General features: G+C 41.1%; 1 protein-coding gene across 5 annotated transcripts in view; it reads left to right on the top strand.

Moving 5' to 3' along the window:
• The window catches only part of Armc2 (armadillo repeat containing 2), a 117,208-nt gene that overhangs the window by 20,284 nt on the left and 78,069 nt on the right, over positions 1-18,855 (top strand). For all 5 annotated transcript variants that reach the window (XM_005330148.5, XM_040283181.2, XM_005330149.5 and 2 more), the window contains 2 exons: positions 4,468-4,675; positions 18,382-18,458. In XM_005330148.5, coding sequence (XP_005330205.2) covers positions 4,468-4,675; positions 18,382-18,458 — 285 coding nt within the window. The remainder of the gene's footprint in view (positions 1-4,467; positions 4,676-18,381; positions 18,459-18,855) is intronic.

Here is an 18,855-nt window from a genome sequence, read left to right as displayed (position 1 = left end):
GATACTCTGAAGCCAGTCTTTGTTACAGTTCTTTTATCCACCCTGTTGGCAGTGGATTGCATCCCTGCAGCCTGTGTCAGCACTCAGGAAATAATGGCAGTAAAAAGTCACGGTCATTTTAAAAGCACACATCAATTAAAAAAAAAAAAAAAGATACTTGGGCTCTCCTGTCTCAGAGTGCCTGTCATTTGTATCAGAGCTGCCTAAGTTTTATTTTGGAGGCTGTCTGTTTTTTAGAAAAGTTAGGCTTTGTTGGGTAACAGGCCAGAGAGACAACTGTGCCTGGAGATAGAGCGTGAGGCCTCTCCCTGGTGTGAAGTCATTTGTAGCTGACACAATCTGGCAGTCAGGGCTGGGGTGTGGTGGCAGGTTTGGAGTTCCTAATTTAAGAAAATGAAAGGGGACGAGGTGTAGGTAGGCATCCCCATAGGGCCAGTAGTTTAATTGCTTTGTGTTCAGAGAGGGTTTTAGGCAGGACCTGATGCTGTGGCTAATGCCTCCCCAGTTACTCAGACCAGAGACTTCGTGTAGACACCACCTTCTTACCAGCGCCTGTCCCTCTTTCCTTCATGAAGCTTCATGACTTCCTAAAGACTGCTCAGTCCGTGCTCCTTTTCTGCCACTGCCCTGTCAACTTCATCACCTCTTGCCTCCTCCCTGTCTTTCCCCCTTATTTGCCCTCAGCCCACCAGGGTTCTGCAGTTAGGATGCAGGAGGGTGGACACAATGACCCTTAGCCTTTGGAACTGCCAGCAGAGCCTGGGGAAGCCAAGCTCCCAGCAGGATGTGACTGTGAGCAGCAGTAGCCTTATCCTTTTATCCCCATGACCCACGGAAAATGATGGCATTCTATGTCTTCCATAAAGCACAGAGGTCAGGAAGCAAAGGAATCCGATTGCATCATCCCCAGGCTGAAATCTATTCAGAGCCCCCCTGTGCCTCCAGGAGGATTGGCCAAACTGAGTTCCAGGAATTCCAGGGAACATTTCTAGAAAAATGTTTATAGCTTTTCCTTGGAAAAGGAGCCTAGTATTCAAGTAAGTCAGGGAAGTGCTACCTAATCCTTGCCTGTTGGATGGACTGGGAAAAGCCATCCAGTAAAGACATCTGTTTGATTTTAATTCAACCCAAACCTGCCTGACTTTGAAATCTCTCTCTTGGGAACACAGTTTGGGAAATGCCAGCCTTCCACAGAAGTGAGCAAACTTTTTCTGTCAAGGACTGGATAGTAAATATCTTCAACCCTGTTGTCCATGTGGTCTCTGTACAACCTATTCAGTTCTGCCATTAGAGTGTGGAAGCAGCCATGGCCTGATTTATAACCACTGAAATTTGAACTTCATATAATTTTCACTTATCATAAAGTATTCTTCCTTTGATCCTCCCCACCACTTAGCCATTCAAAATTATAAAGACCATTCTTGGTTCATAGGTTATACAAGAACCAGAGGCAGACCACGTTTGGTGGAATTGTAATTTGGTCTAGCAGATAAAGTCCCAGCTCCTTTGCATGCACAGCTCTGTTGTGATCTGGCCCCAACCTAATGTTCTAGGCCCTTCTCTCTCTTCTCCTTGTGCCCTTTAGAAGTCAGTGCACCAGAAACACAGACACCCCCCGCCCCTTACATTTCCCACATCTGGCCTGCTATTTCAAGCCTTGGGCAGGACCCACTGTTTAATTTTTTTGGCTCAGTGCAAAATGAAAATGGGAGACTCTTTTTTTTTATAAAATAAAGAATTTCAAGATGGCAGCAGCAGAGCATTAAGCCAGGGTGCCCCTACTCCCTGCTTGTACGGGTTGTACACACATGAAACTGCCTTTGACTCCAGTGTTTTGCTTCTTTTTCTTCTGTTTGCCTCCTCCTCATCCTTCCAGATACTTCACCACCTCTAGAATTTTGCCCTGACCAATTTCCCACCCCTCAAATCCTCTCCATTCTCTGTGCCTCCTCATTACCTGGCTGGTGCCACACACTGTACTACACTGATCTCCTTACAGATCCGCCTCTCTGTCTCCTCTACTATATTGAGCAACTCCAATAAGAAAAGCAGTTTTCTCCATTTGTAGCCCAAGAACCTAACAGGTTGTGGTGTGTAGCAGGTATGCAAGAAACGTCTGTAAAGGGAGCTTTGCCTTCATGGTGATGCTGCAGGTGACTTTTTGTTTGTTTGTTTAAGCTTGCCCATGGCCTGTTAGAGAATTAGAACAATATGATACAATATTTGCCAGGGAGACACTGAGTGTCCTACAATGCTCAGTTTGATGGTGGACCTCCATCAGGAGTCAGTGTGAGCCCCAGGGCAGCTCTCCACTACACATTGTAGTAACAACTGACAAGCTCACCCTGGTAGACTGTGAAGATAGAGGGTGCAGCTTCTCTACTTGTAAGTACAGTTGGATACCTCCCCGCTTCTAGAAACTCTGTGATGCCTAGGACTTCTGTGTTACCACAGGCTCACTTGTGCATGGAACCCTAGCATATAGTAGTTTTAATAAACATTTATGGAGTGAATGGATGCAGGAAAGAAATGCTAAAATATAACAATAGGCTGAAAATCCCTTGCAATCTAAAACAGGATGTGTGCTTTATAATTTACTAGTAAAGTTATTTAAAGTGGCATGGTGCCAAGAAGAGAGCCTTGGACTAGAAGTCAGGATGCTTAGGTTCGAAGAATAACGATGACAATAAGTCCTAAGTTTTGAGTTTTGCTAGCATTATATAAGTCACATCATTGAATTCTTACCACATCCCCAAGATACGGCATCCACTGAAGAGGTGAGAGAGCAGCCCCCTCCCCATGGCAGAGATGGTTCTTGGGTGCCTTCACTTGAACCCTGGTCTGGTGGAATCCAATAGCCTGTGCTCAGCCCACCTCCACCCCTTCTGGCCTTCTTGGTGCCCTTAAAGTTCATTTAACCCTTTGGGTTTTCAGTTTTCTCATCTGAAAAACAAAGGTTAGAATGGCCAATTTCTCAAGTTCCTTTCAAGCTTTTCAAATTCTGAGTTTTGAAATCAGGGAGCTTGGTCAGAGTGGTAGAATAGGTGGTTTTGTTATGATTAATTTTTATTGGTTTACTGGTTACTAATTAGGTGCAGAAGAAGAACCTTGAGTTACTTTGGAAAAACTTGTTAAACACTATTTTTTTTTCTATGCAAAGCTCATTTCACCGACGCCTCCCTCTGTGCTGTGGGAGACTTGCTTTTCTTCCTCTTTGACAAATGTTTTCTCACAGGCTCAAGTCTAGTAGCAGCATAGACAATAAGCAATCCCTAGGGACAGTTTGCTGATAGGAAGTGTGTCTGAAGTCTAAGCACCTGCATCCAAAAACACAATATGTGTTTCGCTTCAGAGTCAGGATGCCTTCTTGCACTGCTCATTCCTTTCTGAAGCCCTGTGGAGGTGTGGCTGCCTCCCCTTTCTGTGGCATGACAGCACCCTGCTGGGCCTCCATTCCTGGGCCCTGCCCAGGCCTCACCCTCTGCTGGCTCCCTCCTCCTCTGCCCTCACACTCCATTCCCAGACAGGATCCTGCTCTCAGGCCTCCACACTGGCTGGTCCCCTGTGGAAACACTGTGCCTCCTCCTCTGATGGCCCTGAGGGTCTTGCCGTCCCCACTCTACCAGACCCTCTAACAAAAGTGCTCTCTGCTTCCACCACACCCCCACTTCCCTTTATCTTTCTTCACTTTTCCACTTTAGCTTCTTTTTTTTTGGGGGGGGGGCAGGTGTGTGTACTTATCTTATTGTGGTGTATGGCTTATTGTCTGTTTATACCTACTAGGATGTAAGCCTTGTGAGGTCAGGGATCTCGTTTTTGTCACTGATGCACCCAAGTATCTAAAACAGTGCTTGATAGCAGGGAAGCACTCAATAAGTATTTTGTAAATGAAAAAATACAAGCCAAATTCAGGAAGAAGAGTTATTTTTATGGCATATGGAAGTACATCAATGGATTAGGTAGTTCATAAATCTAAACTCTAGTGTTTACCTTCAGGTAGACCTTAAGCCAACAGAGTTAGCATCCTATTCATTTTTGCCTGCAGAATTGATGTCAAACCTAAAATCATGGTGAAGTCTTATGTATGTTCAGAAAGGCGTTGACCATAAAAGTCTAGATTTGGTCAAGTAATGTATAACTTTAAAATTCTATAAATTCTTCAACTGAAAAACAATGTTGAGCCAGGTGCCGTGGCACACGGTAATCCCAGCAGCTTTCGATGCTGAGGCAGGAGGATCAAAGTTAGCCTCAGCCATGGCAAGGTGCCAAGCAACTCAGTGAGACCCAGTCTCTAAATAAAATACAAAAATAGGGCTGGAGATGTGACTCAGTTGTTGAGTGCCCCTGAGTTTAATCCCTGGTACCAAAAAACAAACAAACAAATGACGACCAAAAAGCCCCAATGTTGAAAGGTAGTGACTCCTGGAAAAGGGAATACTTAACAAAATGTTTCCTTGGTTATTGCAGCAAAGAAGACCGTGGTATCCAAAGAAATGGTCATGATGGGGAACTCTATGGTGGAAATAAATGGGACTTATTTAAGAGACTCAAACACCATTGGCCATTTGAAGAGCCACCCTTTTCAACTAACTTATGATGGAGGCTTCAGAGAAATCAAACAGCAAGAAGGGTTCAAAGGAACAACATCCTTACCATCTCGTCTCGGAAGTGGAGGGTCAGTATTCTCTTTTAATTTAATTTTCAGATCAAGATAACTAAATACCAATTTGTTCTCTATCTTATAAAGATGATTAATTTAATCTTTTCCTTTTATATGAACACATTGTAAGTTAATGTGTGCGCAGGAGAGATTTCTTCTCAAACCTGAATGGAACTGGTTGCAGAGCATTCCCTTTTTAATCCTTAGGAACCCTTTTATTCATCGGTGCCACGACTCTTCTTCCATGGGTTTTCAGAACAAGGTTTGGTTGGACGGTTCCAGCCAGCCCCCTGAGTGACAGCTGGCATTCTCTTTGTGAATGATCTGGGATTTTTGACTGGCCTAGAATGCCCCGTTACTTCCCTTTGGATTAGTCTGCGGTTTTTAACACCACAGACATGAACACTTATTTTATTCTCCAGTAGAAACTTGGACTAAATATTTAGTGGTTAAAGCAGGAGAGTCCTGTGATGTGCTATCCCTCTGTTAGCCTCTCATAATCGAATGATTAGAAATTACTTCATTTCATACCACATTCCTAGATAGAGCATCCATGAGAAGTGCTTTCCCTATCATATTTAGGACTTATGGAGAAACTGGTGTTCTCTGTATAGACCGTGTATTTTTACCCTGGTGTGTTACTAAAAAAGGCTGAATTATTGGAGGCTGAAGAGGGAGAGCAGGCTGTTTCCCAGTCCCAGGCAGAGTGATGCTAAGATAGGCAGAAGGTCTTGAGCTGGGCAGGGTCACTCAGTTAAAGATATTTTCTTCTAGGACTTTCCATTGGGTCATCATGGACAATTGCCCAGTGCAAATTTGCTTAACAAGATAAAATTCCACGGGCCATTTTAAGACCAAGCGTATGTTGCTCTCACTTTAGATTTTGGGTCTGACTTTGGCTCACACACTTGTACGACTAAAAACTGTTCCCCAAAGTGTCTGCTTGTCAGCTTGTTAGTTGAGCTGAGCTGACCTTGTCTGCTAACACAGCCTAAAGAATGTCACACACACGGAATTTATATTAGGCAACCTAGTAGTCCTCGTGATGTCGCTCTGCATTCAGAACATTTTTTTAAATTAAGGGGAAAATGAAATGTCTCCTTAAGTGGAAGAGAACAACTTCAAATTGGGACTCTGGGAGTTGGAGCACAAAACATCCAACTGGCCATTGCAGACCAATCTTTTCCAGTTGGTGAATAAGAATAGGCTGTGGACCTCAGCGCTTCAACATAAAAGGCAGTGGGAGAACTTGTGTTCCTTTCAGTACTAAAGTAAAAAGGAAACGTTTATCTGGCTGCATCCATCCTTACAGTAATGAAAGCTGACGAGAAAAACCAGACAAGAGCCGTCTGATTTGTTTATTTATTTTTGCAAACCTTCAGATGTTGCAGAACAATCTGGCAAGCCAGAGTTCATTATGTCTTCCTCAGTCTGGGACAGCAAGGGCATTTTCAGTTACATATTTTATCCCACAAACAGCAAAGGACAAATCCATTAGGAACTGGAAGCACTTCTTCCTGACTGTCCAAAATTATGAGGCGTTGGCAGCAACGCTAATTGTTTTTCTTTTTTTTTTTTGTTTTGTGAGGACAGCCCTTGTGTCGGATAATGAGTGTGTCTGGCTTTGCAGTACACCCTGGCAAGTTCAACTTCCAATAACATTTCTACTCTATGAATCTTTACCTCCTTTCATCCTGGGGTGGAATTTTGTTGAAGTAGTGCCAACCAAAAAAAAATTTATACAGTAGGATTAAAACAAACCAGAAAATGGAAACTCTTAGCAATTCTCTCATTAATTACATTTATGAATCAGTCTGGGACACTTGATAATTGTTTCTTGTAAACATTTAAGTGAATAATTCCAAGAAATGATCTTCGCTATGCAACGGAGTATTCCCAGTTTTGATGTGCAAACCCTACCCTCAATTAACATTTTTTCATCTTGAGACCATAAAGTGGGAAATGAAGAGTCGTCTCAGTGAGCTGGGCTGGCAGAAAGGAGGGAAGAGAATGGAGATTACAGTGAGTTAAAAGGACCGTGAACAGCTAGATGGTGCAGAGGGGACAGAGCAAGTGAGGACATGCTTGCTCCCAGCATGGGGTCCTTCTGGGCTTGTTTGTCCTTTGTGTTGAGTGGTTTTCTCACTCAGGAGAGGGCGGAACAGTTTATTTCAGTGAAACTACACTGATCTGTACACGCTTAATTTACAATATGGATAATTTAGACACGGGATGGCCTGGATTTTGACTTCATGCTCATTATGATGAAAAATGGATTTGCCAAAGCCAGGTATTGCTGGAAACAAGATATTGGAGGTGATGTAACTTTCCAAAAGAGAAGACACTCAAACACTTATGGAACTGTCATCCTCAATCTGTGCACCAGTTAATGACAATTTCCTTGTATCCATTTAGGGATTCATTTAAGGCATGGAAGGCCTGCTCCACAGCAATACTCCATTACTTCTTACTTTGTATTTCCATATGAATTACAAATAATAAAGCTGCCATTAAGAAAAAGTATGTGTGCACATCTCCAGCCTCCGTCCATCCATTTCTCCGTCCATCCATTTCTCCGTCCATCCATTTCTCCGTCCATTCTGTGGTCTGATCTGATGAGCTCCTTTATATATCTGCTTAAGTGCCTCTTCAGACTTTCTGTATAAATGCTGTTCAAACTGTCATGATTTGGAAATGTGACCCATTGGGAGAGCTCAAAGGCAATCAGTTGTTGTGGAGAGTGTGGAAGTCTTCTCTAGGAGCCAGGATCTCTGAAGTTAGGTTTGGTTCCCTCTCAACCTCTTGATATAGCTGAACGGTTTAATGTCAGTTTCCTAACACTTCTAGGGGCTCAATTTTTAGTCTATTAAATGAAAATAATTGCTCCTCCACTCCCATCCCCTCCTAGCCCTCACTGTAGATTGAGGAATGATTGCTAGGACTTGAAAGTCTTCTTTAAAACTACCAAATGCCCTTAGTATTGTTGGAATAAAAAATAAAGTGGGCTTCAGGTTAAATATGGTAAAGCAAAAACATTCTGCAGAAACCCAATGAAAGTAGCAAAGAATGAAAAATAGAGAAATAAATGTCTGCAAAAAAGAAAAAAAAAAAGGTATAAAACAGGGAGCAAACTTTACAATGTAGTACAGGCTTGAAATTTTTGTCTGCCCTGGCAAGCTTCCCTCTGGGAGCAAGCCCCCTGACATTATACAGTAAATCCTGCTCTGTCCGCGTTTGGATGAGGACGCACACGGCCTTCCCTAACTCCCTTCCCAGGGGTAGCTGTGTCACCCAGGGCTGGCTATCAGAGTGCTGCAGCTTCTCCCAGCTATGGCAGTTGGTTCAGAGATGGGCACACAATCCAAGCCAGACCCACTATATTTCTCCCTGGGCTTTTATTCCTCTCTGATCTCTTCTGTTCTCCAGCGGTTATTGTGAATATTAAATGAATCAATACACATAAATCACTCAGAGGCCTTAGAGGAAAGTGGTCTTTCTCCAGATTCACAAACTTGTAAAGACGATATGGCCTTGAAGCCAACACTGTCATTTTTCACTGCCTTTTGGAGAGAGACTCTGAGAGGGAAATGGAATGTAAACAAGCAGAACCAAAGAATGGAGATAGCGATCAAGCACAAGGATGATAAATTTAAATTCCTAGATCCAGCTGTTCCTGAAGCCACCACATCCACATTATAGAGTGCTCTGTTTGTTTTGTGTTTCATTTTTTGGACAAGGACAGTGTGTGGCAAATCTTAATTAGATTTTTATACTTAGAACATTGCAACCAAGAAATCTAGCTGATCATCCACATTCTATGAAATCTAGATGGACACAGGGGGTAATTTGAGGGTAAAGATGACTCCTCAGATCTTGAGCAAAAACCAGGTTTCTCTTGTAAGGATGTGGGCAGGCCGCAGGAAGAGAGAGAACACCCCCCTAGGGATGCCATTCAAGATAGAGATCATGAAGTTACTGGGGCAGAGGTGACATGCTCTCCTCAGTGTCTGTGAGCTGCGGGGTTGGTGTGTGTTTGAGGGAAGAGGTTTGGATTAGAACTGAAGGGGCCTGTCATGTAAAGGGGCTTTTCTGTGAGTCACGTCAGTCTGTTCCACACACACGGAGGGACACACAGTCCCAAGTCAACCAAAAGAATAGAGCTGGTGATTGGATGTTCAAGAAAACAAAGTACTGAGTACCTTAGTTTGGTGGATCCTGTTTGGCTTCAACAAATAAAGACAGATTATATTAGGATAAGAACCAACCTTGGACAAGAACTCAGATATGTAAAGGACATAATGAGAGGCTGAAGAAAACACATCACAAAAGGTAGTATCTTCCCCAACCATGGAAAGTGTTCAGAGAGTTTCCCATTATCTCACAGAAATTATAGATAAGCAACCATTCTCTTTTTTAAAAAAGAAAGAAGAGCTCTTCTTATCGATTACATGCCCACATGAGGAGATTTATGTGTATTAATTAATTTAATATTCACAATTACCTTTGAGAATGAAGAACAAATGGACAAAAATTAAGACAAAACACAACTTTCTAGAATACAGACTTAAAAATCTGAAGCTCAAATGGATACATGGTGTCCCAACAAAATTTGGTATTGAATGATTCACAGAAAGCCATTTCCAACAATGCTCAACCCTAAAAGCACTACCCAGTATATAGTACATACTCAGTTGTTAATTGGGTAAGAGGATGGAAGAAGGTATCCTATGGTTCTGTGAACAGGCAAGCCACATGAAAGAATAAAAAGGCAAGCTGGTCTTTGGCTTTATTAGAGCATCACCCAGTGCCAGAAGATAGTGGAGAAATGTCTAAGAAATGTCTAAGAGTTAACCCAACAATTGTGTCACAAGCCAAGTTTCCTTCAGGAAAATGACAGCTGTCTAGTGTGACACTTTCAAATATGAATGAACTTGGGAAATATACTACTCATGCACTTTCTAGAAAAATCTTAGAAACAAAATGATGAGTCAGAATTCAGAACTCAGAAATGAAGAAGCTATGGTGAAAGCATTTGTGGTGAGTATTCAGTTTATTTCCATATTTAGACCGAACAACTCCGAAAATGATGGAGCCGAAACCTTGATGGCTTAGTGGTAATATAATTAGCCAAAACCAGTGCTGGAGAGGAAGTGTGAATACTCATCCCTTCACTTTCATAATATGGAATGGATTGTTAAAGTAATTATAGTCTGGAATTGAAAGTTAGTTTTTAAATGATGATTTTAGCATCCTAATTCTTTCATTATTTTTTTTCTTAACTTTAGAGAGATCTTTTAGAATCTAATATCTCTTGTGAAGACCCATTCATCTGAAGCTCTTCAATTCCTTCAGTCTCACCTCAATTTCTGTTTCTTTGTTAAATTCAAACAAACTTTATACTTAATACCTTTTTCTTAAATAATATGTATGGTCTGATTTCATCTATATGTATCCATTCACCTACCCTCCCTCCCACCCTTCTTTCAGTCTGTCTTTTTATCTGGATATATGCAAAAGTATGTTTGAAATTATGTTTATTGCATATTAATAATGTTTATTTCTGGGTGATGGGATCCAGGATGACTTTTTAAAATCTTTGTACTTTCTTATATTGCCTGGCCTTTAAAAAATAATAAATATGTCATTTTTCTCATAAACAATGAAGTCATGATTCCTTTAAGAAATTAATGGTGACGTAGGTGCAAAACATTCCATTTGAGAAAGACAGGCATTGGCTAGAGTGATTTTTGCAGCCCACTTTACTGGACAGTTTCCGTTCAAGTCTTCCTGATGAGCAAAGCCCTGTGCTGGGGGGTAGGGAGATACAGGAATGGACTCTGTTCCCAGGGAGCTTACAGTGTATCAGTCCTTGCTACACATGTGTGGTCCCTAGACCAGTAGCATCAGCATCCTCTGGGCACTTGCTGGAAATGCAGAACGTCAGGCCCCAGACCTGCTGAATTAGAATCTGCATTTTTATGAGATCTCCAGGTGATCTGAATGCACACAAGAGGTTTGGAAGTACTGTTCAGTGATTAGCTCTAATGCTACAGGAATGAAAAGAGACCTGGAAGAAAATGTTTGGGGAGTTTAGAGGTCTGAGGCCAAATTCTGAGGGTATTGCCTCTCAAAGGATGGTTTTTATCAGGAGCAGAATAAACTAGAGATGGGAATTGACATGGTGGTGGCAGGAGGCAACCTGAGGCGATAGCTATAGAATTGAACAGAGGGAACTTACAGATATGTGATTGATGGCCTCTTATGCCACTCCCAGGCACATGAGTCCATTTTTAAAATAAGGATCACCACTGAGAGGTTTTCAGCAGGACAGCTGCAATGTAAAGGACAACTAGGGAGCCAGGAGCCTGGGCAGGGAGACCACTGGTGGCAGAGGGTCATGTGTGGGGAGCACATGCTCGGCCACTGAGGTTGGAAAGCTGAGATGGAAGTTGCTAACGCCTCAGTCTCCACAGTGACTATTCCCTGTACTGAAGTCCTCATGGCTCCCCTTTTCACACGGGATGCCCTGAAAATATGGAGCCTTAAACGTTCAGGGAAGCATAAACTGTGCCTTTACTCTAAGTAAGGAAATTTACAGTTAACTGAGTTAGCATGGTTAGCTATATTTAATCAAGTTTATATAAATAACCTTGAATGATAGCTAGTAATGATTATCGAAAAAGGCACTAGCATGTATGTATGTTTTATCTTAGGCCATAGGCCAATGCTATAAGTACCTTGGAGGCCTTTCTTAAATTTTTGTGAAAATCCCTTTAAAATCACATTCTTTGACATTGTGTTTGTGTTGAAGTAGAATTCTGCTTTTAAGGTTAGTTATTAAGAAAGAGTGCTGGGGCTGGGGCTGTAGCTCAGTGGTAAAGTGCTTGCCTCAAAAGTGTGAGGCACTAGGTTCGATCCTCAGCACCACATAAAAACAAATAAAGATACTGTATGTTCATCTACAACTAAATAAATATTTTTTTAAAAAAGAAAAGAAAGAGTGCTAATCTTGTCTGGAAAATGTATCTGGCTCTTTGAGCCATGAAGACATGTTGAAGGAATGACCACCCCCTGGTGGTAACATTTCCAAATTGCAGTCAAAAAGTATCAAAGAGACTGTAAAGCAAAGGTCAGCAAACTAAGTCCCTGGGCTAGATCCAACCCATGACTTGCTTTTGTAAATTAAGTAGCTTGGGAGTTGAGTCATTGTCATAGAGATTATGTGTCTTCAAAGCCTGATATATTCACTATCTGCTGCTGCCCCCGACCCGCGTGGGTAGCCAAACTTAAGGTCTCTTGTGTGAATTTCCAGGGACATCAAATAAAACACAGACACACACTTTACCTTTAAACAAAATTTAAACTTTACCTTCTCCACTCTTGGCCTCAGGCTCCCCAAATGGGAGAGCAAGAGAAAGTCACGAGAGGCAGGTGAGAGACAGCTAGCAGGTTCAGAAGTGAGCTTTTATTGGGGGGGGGGACGACCCTATTTCTTAGAAAGTCATCCAAAAAAGGTCAGAAGGGTCAGGGTTACAGAGGACAGGTGAGTGTAATTTAACCCCAGGAGCTATAGGGCGACACACATACGTCTGAAGACACGTCCTTAAACTTCTGGGACTGGGGCAATGTCTAGTTTACTACAAGATGTAGTGATGGTCAGAGCCTCTCTGCTCCAGGATGGATGTAAATCATTCATAGTGGCTCCCCTCAACCTGCCTTGAGTCTACAAAACTTAAGCCAATTCTAAAAATGCATTGTCTTGGGGCTGGGGTTTGTGGCTCAGTGGTAGAGTGCTTGCCTAGCATGTGTGAGGCACAGGGTTCGATTCTCAGCACCACTTATAAACAAAAAAATAAATAAAGGTCCATCAATAACTAATAAAAACATTTTAAAAATGCAGTGTCTTTTCTTAGGGCAAAGAAAAATTCATCTCAAAATTTGCTAAATTTTATCATAAGCATTCTTTACACTTTCCTTTTCTTTTAAAAATATTTTTTTTCTTAATTCTAAATCTTTCTTTTTATCTACACGTTTTTTTAATGTACTGGGGATCTAACCCAAGGGCACTTTACCAGTAAGCTATATCCCCAGCCCTTTTTTATTTTGAGACAGGGTATCACTAAATTGCTGAGAGTCTTCCTAAGTTGCTGAGGTTGGCCTCAAACTTGTGTCTTTTTTTTTTTTTTGGCCTCAAACTTGTGATCCTCCTGTCTCAGGCTCCCAAGTCACTTATCTGCTTTTTATTATTGTTATATTTTTAGCTATTTCTTTAAAGCAGAAGTCGATAAACTATAACCCAGCAGCCAAATCTGGCTATCTCTGTTTTTTGTTGTTGTTTTTTACAGCTTTCAAGTTAGCAATGGTTTAAACATTTTAAAATTATTACTTTTTAGGTGGTTACAAAAAGTATCTAATAGGGCTGGGATTGTGGCTCAGCAGTAGATCTCTAGCCTAGCACGCAGGAGGCCCTGGATTGAATCTTGAGCACCACATAAAAACAAATAAATAAAGGTATTGTATCCAACTAAACTAAAAAATAAATATTGAAAAAAACGTACCTAATAACCTAACCTTTGCTACTTGGTTCACAAATTATAAAATATGTTATCTGATCCTTTGAGAAAAAATTTGCTGATTCCTAACTAAAGAATTATATTCATAATAATTGGAAGAACTATATATGAATTATAGCAAAATCTGAATTTTTAAATATTTTTAAAGATACTTTAAAGACAAGTTTTATTTCTGGTGTATATATGTGGTCTAGGAGCGGATGTTGCCGATATGATTGATTGACGGTTGGGCAGTAGTAACTCTGTGGCCCCATGCATAGCATTGTTTTGGCTACAGAGCTTTGTTCTGGTTGTTCAAAGCAAAACATGTCAGATTCTTGTTAACGACCAGGGGGAGAAGACCTTGCTTGTGCCTTGAAACGTAGGGGCAGCAGAGGAGAGGCCTGAGAACGTCATATAAAATCCACATGTTGCTTCCATTAGGACTCCAACCTGATTATGGACTGAACTAAGGGAGCGGCAGAACTAACAGAATTGCAGAGGCCCTGATCAAAGCCCTGATCACATCATGCCTAAAACCCACCCCACCTGTCCATTTTTGTGTTATGTGAACCAGTAAATTTCCCTTACTTTTGAAGTCAGTTGAATTAGGTTTTTGTTATATGTAGATGAAGATATCCTAACTAATGAAATAGTGTTGTTTTGCCTCTAAGAAGAATTGCACAGAAGAAATTTAAGGACTAATTTCTGGAATTGTTATATTTTGGGTACATCAAAAAAATCATTGTACAATCTAATTATGATCTTTAATAACATGGAACAGGAAGCTGGGAAGAACAATTATACTGGATGACTGAATCAAGATCTAAAAACATCTGATAGGCAGGAACCCATTGCCAAGTACAACATTGTGGAATTTAATAAGAATGAGTAAAGATCCAACACGGATGGGGAACATCTGCCTTCGCTGCACAAGAGATAAGAATTGACCGATACTGCAATGGGACCACCAAAACTGCTAATGGGATTTTAGGCTGCATTATTTCAAATATCTCCTTTTTTTCCCCCTTATGCCTTATCATTAGCTCAGCTGGGTTCCAGACATTTAAAAAGATAGAGACAGACTGACACTCAAGCACAGTAAGACACTCAAGAACAGGCTGGCAGAGATTTGTAATCAGATCCTATAGGGGACAGCTGAAGGGCTGGAGGAGTCTGTTAACAGTGATGACAATAATGAGAATAGTAAACATTTACTGGGTACTTTCCATGTGCTAAGGAATTGCATATTATATCATTGAATCCTCATAAGGAGTTTGAGTTGGAGGGGACTGTTATTTACTACCCCTTCATACACAGATGAGGAAACCAAGCTTAGCTCAAAATCTTACCCAAGGTCACTGAGCTATACATGGTGGAACCATGGGGTGTAAACCACAGGAAGTGGCTTTAAATGTTGAGTGCAACATTCTAAATATTTGAAGGATTGTCAGGAGAAAGTAGGGGGAAGATTTGTTTCCCATTAGTAGTACCAAGAGGGAGATAGATTTCTGTGGGGGGACTTAAGGCCATCTGTCTTTCTTCAGGGAAGGAGAGTTTTCTTTTCTTGATGCCTCTCTTCCTTACTCACTCACTGCAGGTCTGCAGCCGTGGTGCTCCATGGAAACCTTGGAAGGCTTACCGTGGCCAGACTGGACCTTGTCTCCTAGTTCTAAGATTCTGTGACCTGTCAATTATTTCTCTTTCTCACAGGCTTAGACCACATGAGGACATGTGGTCTAGGGCCCCATGCTTGCTAAGCAAGCTCTTTACCACTGAGCCACATCCCCAGCTGTTTTTATTTTATTTTCAGACAGGATCCTTCCAAATTGCCAACTTGTGATCCTCTTGCCTTAACCTCCTGAGTAGTTGGGATTACAAGTGGGTGCCACCACACCCAGCCATTTCCCTCCTTCTGGACTTTTCCCCCCGTTTCTGTCCTTTATTCATGAGTGTCTAATGAGGTCTTGTCCCCAGTCTCTGGTCTTTAAACCACTCTTGTGATGACTCTGGTCCCTTTATGCCATTTTGAACTTTATTGAAGCCCTCCTTCTAATTTCCACATTCCCTTTGCAGATGTTCCATGTATCATTAGAAACTCAACAAGGTAAAACCCAGACTTGCCTGATCCCCAAACCATTCTACTCCCTAATCTCCTTTTCTGTTGACGGTAGCCCTGCCATCCTGTTCTGCTAGATCTCTATTCTATTCTTCCAGTGCCTGAAATCGTCACATCTATCAACTCTTCATTTATGGGATCTCTTAGCTATGTTCCTTCTTTTTCAGGCCCACTGTCAAAAGAATAGACCTTGTTGCCTCTCTCCAAGCCTCTCAGTACTCTTGTCATGCTTAACCAAGGTCCCATCGCTTCCTTGTCTATAGAGAGGGATGAAGTTCTCTCCCAGCTCCCAAAGCTTTTGAACTAAGCCACCAGAGTTCTTTCTTATTTTAACAGTGTTTCTTATTTTAACAGTTCTATATTGCCCATTAAATTAGGTCCATTACCCAAGACAAAGTTTCAGGAAGCTGTTTTCAATTCGTCCAGCAGATGGAAAATTGGAAACCTCTGTAGCCACCATGCTGTCTCTGTGTAGTTGTCCCCTACCCTGAGTATGGGTTCCCCTGCCCCTCTTCATATTTACTCATGCTTTTCTCCTGTTTTGAGAGTAGTGTTGTCATTTGCTAGTTTGATTTTTTTTTTTTTTTTTTTTTGGTGCTGGGGATTGAACCCAGGGCCTTGTGCATTCGAGGCAGATACTCTATCAACTGAGCTATATCCCTAGCCCCTGATTTTTTTTTTTCACCACTGGGAATTTAATCCAGGACCTCATGCATACTAGGCAAGTGGTCTACCACAAAGCTATATTTCAAGCCCTTTATATGTTATTCTGAGACAGGATTTTGCTAAATTGCCCAGACTGGCCTCAAATTTTGAATCTTCCTGCCTCAGCCTCCTAAATGGGTGGGATTACAAGTATATATTGTACCCGGCCAGTTTTAATTCTTTTAAGGTCCACCTTATATTCTACTTCTCCCAATTACTAATCATTTTTCTCTCAGCATACCTCTGTGTTAAAATGTATTCCTTAGTTTCTCAAAGTAGATTTTAAACTTCCTCAGGGAAATGTCTTGTGTGTTTTTATCCAGCACTGGACTATTCAGACAGGTTATTAACTCTGAGGGAAAAAGAAAAATAATATCAACAATTTATTAAGTTCTTCCAGCATGCTAGTCACTGTACCACATGGAGACATTGCCCTTGTTTTCAGATGAAAAAAACTTTCTCTACATTTCCCTAGGTCACAATGCTGATAAAGTTGGACCTACCTGTAATCCCAGCAATTTGAGAGGCTGAAGCAGGAGGATTGCAAATCTGAGACTAGCCTCAGCAATTTAGCGAGGCCCTAAGCAATTTAGAGAGATCCTGTCTCAAAATAAAAAATAAAAAGGGTTGGGGATGTGGCTAAGTGGTAAAGTGCCCCTGGGTTCAATCCCCAGTTTTTTAAAAAAAAATTAGACCAAGGATATAAAACCAGACAGAATACTCTACCATGGTAATCAGACAGTTCATCCCAATTCTGTGTTCTTCTTGAGAACTGATAGGACACCGTGCTGCCAAGTTCTCGTACATAATAAGGACCCTTCTTTATTTTGCCTTTTCTAGAAATGAGGATACACAGATGTGATACTTAATGGAAGCACCTTCCCACTGGCCATGACCTCAGGGAGAGTGGACCGGTGACTTTGAAAGTCCATTAGTAGAAAATGATCTTGGTTGACTTCAAAAATTGTTTAAGGCAGGCATACATTTTATAAAGAAGAAGGAGGCAGCCTTGCCTTTATTCTCCAACTTTCTTATTATTTCTAGGAGTGATAAACAGGGATGCTTTCTTGACATTACAACTGTTGAACTCTCATTTATTTTACCTTTTCATTGGATTGCATTCCTTTATTTCTGCCTTCTTTGAAAGTACTCCATTCATTCCCCATGTTATTTGATTGGCTAGGACCATCTTGCTACCAGATCTGTTTTTATGGTGTACAAAAATAACTATTGCAGTGTATGGATTAATTAGGGTTTTTTTAAAATTAGCTTGATTTTTTTCCATTTTATGATAAAAGAAAGTGTTATATAATTTTAAAAGGACATGTTTAAGGAAAAAATGATATTTGGAGAACAATCTTCAGGACAGTAATAAAGGTTAAGGGCCACGACATGTCTTGAGTGTTCCCTGGGATCTCACTACACAGGAAGCAGGAGCATCAGACACACACACACAGGTGTTCACAGGTGACCATGGCCATATGTAGATGCATTTTTTTGGAGAAAATATCATACTGAGTCAACCAAAAGAAATTTTGTTATAGAATCTGAACTTGGTCTATGGGTGTGTTTTACCTTGGACTTTTATACAGATATTAAAAAGTACATTTAGCTATCAGCTGTCAAGGGAAGTTGTATCTTTCAGAGACAGTACATACATTAAATATAACTTTTAAAAACCTGAGCTTATTGTCCCATTGACCAGCCACCACTCATATTTGAAACCTCAAATATCTGTCATCTGGGGACTGCCTGGATATACCTTCAGTTTTTTAACATTTAAAATATTTCTAAGAAAACATTTTTAGGCAACATTAATTATTTTTAAAAAAGGAAACAGGACATACTGTGATGTAGTGGAAAGAAGAGTGAATTGGAAATTATGAGACCCACATTCCAGAACTGACCCTGCTCTGTGACCTTGGGCATTGGGCTGGTTTGAGACACAGTTTCCTTGTCTATAGAGAGGGACAAGTTCTCTCCTGGCTCCCAAAGCCTAGCTAGGCTTTTGAACCAAGCCACAGGGAGTTCTTTCTTATTGTAACAGTGACCTCTTGTGGTCCATATCCTTAATCAATTCTTTTTCATTTGCAAAGTAAACTCTGGATTTATTTTTTGGTTCTTTCTAGTAACTGAATTTCATAGTGTTAAGCAAATTGACTTGTTTTTCCAAGGTAAATCTTAGTTGGGAATCAAAGGTCAAAGTTAACAGGTCATGAAGCATGAAGACCTATCTTATAAACAAATCTCTGTGGTTTCTTTAGAAACTGTGCAAAGCCAGTTTACAAAAATAGAAATGCCTTGCTATTTGAGCTGAGTGTTTTGTGTGCTCTGCTTCCTCCTAGGGACCAGGGGAAGAGGCGCGCCAGGGCTTCCTCTTGCCCCAGCAGCTCCGACCTGAGCAGGCTGGAAACCAAAGCAGGTGAGGTACTTCTGTGGCTAGGGGTCATCGGCACCCTGCATTCTGCGGCATCTCCATTGGAAGGGAAAATGTGGGCACTGAAGATGTCTGAGATGGTCCACTGGATGAGGCTTGGTCACAGAGCAACATTTATAAGGCTTCATTGTTTTCATGACAGCCTTACCATTTCATGGTCCTAAGAATTTTATAAAAATGTAAATAGCTAACATATTATTGGCTTCATTTGTCCTGAGAATCAAGTTGATAATCATGGTTTCTGATAACATGATTGTAAAACTTTAAACCCAACATAGTTCTTGGGTTTAAAACTTGAATTTGAAATCACTGCTCATTTAAAGGAAATATTAGCTGTGCTAAGACAGTCCTTGAGGACTTTTAAACTATTTAATTGAGAAAA

Source organism: Ictidomys tridecemlineatus, chromosome 8 (genome assembly GCF_052094955.1).
Source record: "Ictidomys tridecemlineatus isolate mIctTri1 chromosome 8, mIctTri1.hap1, whole genome shotgun sequence".
In the NCBI taxonomy this organism is placed as follows: Eukaryota; Metazoa; Chordata; class Mammalia; order Rodentia; family Sciuridae; genus Ictidomys; species Ictidomys tridecemlineatus.
The sequence above is the reverse complement of the archived record's forward strand: the minus strand, read 5'-3'. Positions and strand labels throughout refer to the sequence as shown.